At 43.4% G+C, this 7,391-nt stretch overlaps 1 protein-coding gene across 5 annotated transcripts in view; it reads right to left on the bottom strand.

Annotated features, from left to right (window-relative positions):
• Window positions 1–7,391, bottom strand: part of snx19b (sorting nexin 19b) — a 72,343-nt gene that overhangs the window by 55,360 nt on the left and 9,592 nt on the right. For all 5 annotated transcript variants that reach the window (XR_013901313.1, XR_003274378.2, XM_080288741.1 and 2 more), the window contains exon 10: window positions 2,693–2,834. Coding sequence is in view for 3 of the 5 variants with exons in the window: in XM_080288741.1 (XP_080144867.1) it covers window positions 2,693–2,834 (142 nt within the window). In the remaining 2 variants the exon portion in view is untranslated. The remainder of the gene's footprint in view (window positions 1–2,692; window positions 2,835–7,391) is intronic.

Here is a 7,391-nt window from a genome sequence, read left to right as displayed (position 1 = left end):
GATGCAGTGCAACTATGTGTACAATGAAGTTAGAAGAACCAAAGGTCTCCTGTTCTCTCACATCTCTGCTCTTTGTTACTCTCTAACCTATTCACTCACCCGGGGAGCACAGCAGAGTAACACACTGTCACAAAGCCTGCAACGACCAGAAGTGCAACACGACCACACGCTGTAAGCAAGTTTCAGACCCCTGCTCCTTCAGCCTGCATGCTAATGTGCACTTGAGCTGCACTCAAACAAGCCCCTGTGCATCACTGTGAGTGATCTTAAAGCCATATTAAGGACAGAACAGGTGTGTAGTTATAGTTATACATCCATTTAACCCTAATTATTTGAACTAGCACTGAAGACTGATGCAGAAAAATGTGTCCCGCTGTTAATAACAGAAAAACACTTTTTACAAGTTTTACTTTGAAAATCATTCTGGACTGTTTGAAACTGTTCCTGCTGCTGAAGAGATGAAAATAAGCTGTTTCAGTTTTTGGTTTCACTCTAATTTATTATTCAGATTATAGCTCGTTAATCCTGCACTAGTACCACACTGGCTAAATATAATACTGACAGATCTCTAAGTTTTAAAATGCAACATTAACGTAGAGTTCAACACAAACCAACAGTGTGATGGTGGAGGAGGGCAGCAGAATATAAATATCATCCTCTGACAGACATGGATGCCTGTGTGAAGGTTTCAGCCCTGAGTGAAGCAGCAGAAGAATGAGCGACACGTCTGCCTCTCACTGACAATGAGCTGCTTCAAAGGCTACAAACGTCCCGAGGCGCTGAGGCCGGCTCCTGCTAACTATCACTGAATCCCCATGAGACGTTTTAAAGCACTTCTAACCATCATTCACATCATTTTCCCTTTTACAGAAAGCGTTTATATAATTTACACTGTGCGCAGCTCTTCCAGGAATCATTATTTAACCTTGTGTTATGGTTTATAAGCCACTGTTCATTTGTTTCAACGGCTGAGTTTCATGTGTAGCGGTTCTACCGACAGCATCTCACCTGATCTGCACGGACAAACCTCTGTGATGAGAGGACAGAGCTGTCAGGGCGCTGCTGACAGGCTGCTGCCTAATATAGACGAGGCCAAACAAAAGCACAAGGCCTTACATACTTGAATGGCAGACCCTCTTAAAATAGAGGACTCGGTATCAATATGAAGCTAGATATTCTGGTGCTAACACCCCAGGGAACGTGAGGTCACAGGACTGATGGCACAAACGCTACAACCCAAGAACACTGCCTCCCGTTTACTGGCAGTGGGAGCTATACCCATCTGCGACAAATGTTTGGGGAGTTGGCGTCTGCATTCTCTGCAGAGGCCAGGCAGTGCAGGCGTGCATGTCCACACAGACTCACAGCATACATGAAAACACTGGGATTCAAAAACGTGGGGCACTTTTCTTGCATTAGACTTTTGTTTACTGGTTTTTCACATGGACCGCTGCAAAGGATCGTCCCAAACCCTCGTCTGACATTTCAACTCCTCTTCTCTAACGACTGCACAAACCCAGACTGCCTTTCCAGCTCATAAACAGCCCTCTCTGTGGAATTTCCACGAGGGAGCATGTGTCTTCATGCCCTGACCTGGCTCCGTGCGGAGACTTTACGGCACACAGATACGCAGACACTTTGTAGCTGAAAGCCTTGTAAAAAGCACCTCAGGTTGCAGCAGCAGCAGCCAGATTTACTTGGACAGTCACTCTGGGCTGTTTCAAAACGTTACTGCTGGTGAAGAGAGCGAGAAATGAGCTCAGTGATGCTTCAGCACCACTGATGTGTTTTAGCTGCACTAAGTAGCTCCCAGGTGCCAAAAGCACAACATGTACAGCATCTAAGTGAGGTTTAGTCTCTGGAATGTTACACGAATAAACATCATTGTAATTAAGAAGATGAAGACATCCTGGTGCGTTGCCCAGGTCTGGTTTGGAGTAAGCTGGTTCCCTGAGAGAGGGGCTTTGGGGCTTGATTACATGCAGGGTAAGATGGACGAGGGGGCCAGAGACAGATTGGTGCAGTGATGACAACCGTACTCAACGTGTAGCAGACTGTAGGGCGAAGTCGTTCCAGAGCTCGCGTATGGTCATCAGGAAACCAAGAGAAACTATAGCAGACCTGGAAGGATGTGGATCCACTAGAAAGTGCTAGAACATCTGAGCTGAGACATGTAACCCAGTACCAACGCAAAAAAGAAAGACGGATTTAAAATGTAAAATAAATACATGCATATTATTGTGACATGTTCACAGCACAGTAATGTACTTCAGATGTTCGTTCTCCCAACATTGACTGTTTTTACGCCCCTATTTTAATCACTAACACAATGGGTGGGTTATATTTGTATACATTTAACATAGAGCTAAAGCTGCTGTGTGATTTAACTCATCCTGCCCTGTAATGGACTGTGACCTCTCCCACCTCCTGCTGAATGACAGCTCAGACTCCAAACCTCCAAACTATGAAACATGCAAGCGCTTAAAAACGTGGTGTGCTGTGAGACAATAGTGCTAACCACTGAGTCGCTGCGCTGCTGCCTCGTTATACTCGGTTAACATGAAAGTGGCCTAAAGCCCCATCAGTAATGCAGACGCCATCCAGAAGGAGGCTGAATGTGCAAGTGCTGCGACAGGTCTGAAGCGAGCGTCAACTTTATGTTGACTCTCACCACCGTTCAATAACTGGTCACCTGTTAATAAGGGTCCCAAACACAAGTCTGATGGTCTTCTGAATGTTTTCCATGCACAGCCAGCTCCACTGCTGCTTCATCAGTAAACACAGGATGTTCAGAGCCACCTCAGCCAGCGCCATCTCAGATCCAAAGCCGAGACCTTTGAAAAAGGAACAAACAAAGACATAAATGCAGAAACACATCCAACCACATTCTTACTGTGGTACAGCTGAAGATCACGTCTACTATATAGTGTTAACTGAGCACGTGTAGAAACATAATACAACCTGTTTCAGTGACACATTCGACATACAGACCTGTGCAAAAGTTTTGAGCCAGATTCTCATTTACTGTGAGACTGATGCAGAGTCTCTCTGTTCTCTGATCATATTCACAGAACAGGACAAAAGGTGGCCACCATCCAAAGAGCTTTGAGTGTCCTTCAAGAAGCCTGGAGAGCTGGTCCTACTTGTGACTAAGGAGTCACAGGACAGCTTGTAAGAACGCCGGCAGCGCTGAAGAATAAATGTGGGCACACCAATATTGACTTTCAAGCTCATTAGAATTATACAGAGTCTATTTTTCCTTATCTACTGTATTTCCTTCAATGTTTGCTCGTGCTTCACTAAATCGCTGCACCCATTTCACATTTTCCCAGCTAAATACAAAGAAATGAGGGCCGGTGTGTAACTGATGAAGTGTAGATGTGAAGAGCATACCAATGCTCCTTTTCATACGTTTATCAATGGTGCCCTCATGTGGCTGGACTCAAGCGCTGCCATGCCTCAGAAACAGGTTTGTCACTCAGCTTTGCCTCTAAATAATTTGTGAATCAACTTTTAAGTATCAGAAGCAACAGAAGCTGACCTAAAGGTCAAACACATGCCTCAGTACTATGTACTGGTAATGAAAACTACTGGACTCCATACCAGCTGCTGTAACTAACAAAATGTTTGTAATACTGTCACGTCAACTACAACAATGACACACATTTACTGACGGTCACATCTATGACTCAGGAAGACAGAGTGAAGAATGCCATCTGCAGTAATGGAGCCGTTTTTTCTTAAGGGTCACCTTGACCTTCCATCTGCAATACATGGCAAGCCAGCACATGACAGCCTCCATCACTGGCAGCAGACGACATGAGGTGGAGTGACAACAGGTGGGTTGCAAGGGAGAGGATGAAGCATGCACATAGGGCTGCTCAACTAATCGAATTTTAATCACGATTACGATCTGGGCTTTCAACGATCATTAAAAATGACTGAGCCGATTATTAGCCCCTCCCTCCTGCTTTACTCTCGCGCTGCTCCGTGTGGCAAATCGAGCGCACCTCTCTGCGTTTCGAACACGTGTCACAACAATTAGGAGCAGTGGACGCCAACCTGCCACGGACCGGTTTATGCTCGACAATGTTTTCACGGACCGGCCTTTAAGGTGTCGCGGATAAATACAACAAAATGAAACTAGTACCGAAAAAAAGAAAATTTATTCATAACACACGTGAAAAGACCCAGGAAAACCGAGTTAACGATAAAAAACGATAACAAAATAACTGAAAACTGATAAAAACCCTGAAAACCAGACATTTCACACCTGAGCTTCAACTCTCGCGGCCCGGTACCAAACGACTCACGGACCGGTACCGGTCCGAGGCCCGGGGGTTGGGGACCGCTGATTAAGAGGACCCGAGGGAAGCTCGGAAAGCTCAGCAGAAGTTATTAGGAGAGGAGAGTGACTGCTGTTGGTTGAAAAGAGGTAAAAAACCTTCAGTGGTGTGGAAACATTATGGGTTCAGTCAGACGTGGATCAAGTAGACACAGTGTGTAAACTTTGCTACAGTAGCTGCACCACAGAGCAACACTGCAAAGTTCACTAAACACAGACGTTTACATTTTTCATTTATTTCTTATATTGCAAACATTTGCACTGTTTTATATTATTTTTTAAAGTCATTATTCAACACATTGTTATTGTTAAATAAATATCGTCAAATAATCGAGATCTCAATGTCAGTGAAAATAATCGTGATCATCATTTTTGCCATAATCGAGCCGCCCTACATGCACAAATAAGATTTGTCACGTGTTTGTGTAGAACAGTATAAACTGAGCCATGAGCTGATGCAGGCTAACACCTTTCAGTGTCCAACGTTTGGTGCTCCGCAGCAAAGTCCAAACGGTCAGGCCTTTTAAAGGCGCGTGGTCGTAAACTTTGTAAAACAGCCTGTTTCAGTGTAAGTGCTGTTTTCAGTAAACTCCATGCTCAGAATAATGTTCGGCTCACTCCCATAATCCTTTGCTCAGGACTGTACATACTATAGTGTGTATTCACCTGTTCTCTTTCACATCAAGTGGATGTTCAAATAAGCGTCTCTATACTTCATACTATGTATTTACCTGACACTTCTGCACAAGTGGAAAGCAGGTCTCATAATAACGTCCATGATATGGATTCATGTGAAAGTGTAATACTGACATTTTTACATTAAAAACAGCCCCTGTTCACCACGCATGGACAAATGCAGGCGAACGCTCCAGCTGTGTGAAGAAGCAGCTGTATGTGAACGAGCCCAGACGCTCATTTAAAATTACTGAAGCAACCTGAGAGAAAAGGTTTCGTGAATTTGAAATTCTGCTTGGAAAAAACAGACAACCACTACAGAGGCGAGCGGCCGTCCGTCCGCCATCGGCCCTTCATTTAAAAGCCTGCATCTCTGCCTGCCTGCAGCCCAGACCTTTGAGCAACTGAGAACATTTGGCATGAAAAATACCAAAAAAGACGACCCAGGGCTGGTGAGCTGCTAGAATTCTGCATCAGACAAGATGTGAACAATATTCCCGAAACACAGCAACAACATGTTGCTGCGATCAAAGTCAAACTGACCTGGGGGGGGGCTCATTTTCTCAGTTTAAACATGTTTTCTATGTTCTGTGGTGAATAAAATATGGGTTTGATAATCACTGCATTCTCTTTGTTTACATTTTCACAGTCTCCCAATTGTGGGGACTGAAGCTGTAACTAAAATTGAAACAAACCAGCAAAATAGAAGCAAAACATGTATGTTAACGTTAAAGTAGGAGCGTGGCAGCTCTTACTGACAGCTGTAGTTGATGGCTGTCTGTTAGGCCTAGCCTTGGCTAGCTGCCTAGCTGGTCTGCTATCCTGTTTGATTCTTGTTGGAACAATTGTTCATGAAATTTGTGCTTCAGTTTGGATGAAATTCTGTTACTTAGCACTTGTTAGCAGACGTGTGCCTGTCCATCATACCAAGACAACATTTAAAGCAGTTTATGACGTACTTCATCCCCTCTTACAGAAACAAGAAGAAACTAGAGTCTGATAGTTTCACACGTCGCTGGCTGACTGTGAAAAAATGGTTTATTAAACAGTGAATGTCTCATTACAGCATCGAGCATAAGAAGGAAGGGCCTCGGTTTTTCCTGTGGTAGTTCTTTATAATGAGCAATGATGGAGCGCTGCATGATGCAACAAGTCCTTTGTGATAAGTCTTAAAGGTAGATAAGAGTTAATGTTTTGGGTTTGGACTGAATGTCCTAACATTTCTGACACACTTCAGGGAGAAACTTTTTATACAATCTCTGCTATGAACAGATCATATTCGAGGACTCAACGAGCCTGAGAACTCAGAGCAAACTGATGGAACGAGGACATGTCCCTCACAGCTGTGTATATCAAGACATCCAAACATACCTGTTTGTCCCAATAAATTATCTTTTATCATTTCTTAGCAGCACAACAACCGCTGATTAAAGATTAACTAGTAGTGATGGGATTCCAGCTCTTTTTAGAGAACCGGCTCTTCAGGTTGTTTTGTTGCTTTAATTAATTTATTATTAACAAGAATATAAAATTGCGCACAAAAGGAATTACTAACGTAAAAAATAAATAAATAAATAAAAAAGTGGTTTTATTTATATATGTTTATATATAAATATATGAGGTGGCCCCTAGAGACAAAACACGTACAAACTCCAAAACACATTTCTAGCATGAACTGAACTTCCATAACAGAGCTACTAGATCACTTAAATTACACAATTGAAAGCATGAAAGCATGTGTGTATCGTTTGTGTATTTATACACAGGCACTCGTATATATTCAAATAATTTAAAAATATGTTCATTTACCTGTTACTACCACACACCAAATCCGGTCGTTGGTACTTGCTGGCTTGTGTAGCCACGAGGTAACAAAAGCTCAACACTGCCCCCTAGCATCCTGGAGCACTTCTGTTGTGTTTTGTACGTGTTTTGTCTGTAGGGGCCACCGTATGGGCTCAAAATGTGGTCATAAATATTTTGTACTTGTAAATCAGGATTTGTATGTGTAAAAAAGATTTGTGTGTGGACGTAGCCCAAAAAAACCCTGCAAGTTACAAGTACGAATTCTGACCCTATTTTTCTTCCTTTAAGCTGATTGGTCAATGTCATGTCAATCACAAATGTAACAATCCAATCAGAGAACAGATGGGTTTGGCTGTCGAGGGGCGCTTTTTTTGAACTGCAGGTCTTTGAAGGGAATAAATGCCCTTTTACATGCCAACCCAGCGTTTTCCTTCATCACCACGAAGGAAAACAGTCTGTGGTCGTCCGAGTTTGGTGATTTTTGTGTCACAGGTCTACGTGTTTAATACAGGGACTTCCACAGCCTTTTCAACAGCGCTGCGGACCGCGGGGTGGGGGCGGGCAG

The sequence above is a fragment of the Astatotilapia calliptera genome, chromosome 14, assembly GCF_964374335.1.
Source record: "Astatotilapia calliptera chromosome 14, fAstCal68.1, whole genome shotgun sequence".
Taxonomy (NCBI): domain Eukaryota; kingdom Metazoa; phylum Chordata; class Actinopteri; order Cichliformes; family Cichlidae; genus Astatotilapia; species Astatotilapia calliptera.
This window is presented reverse-complemented; position numbering and strand designations above follow the sequence as displayed.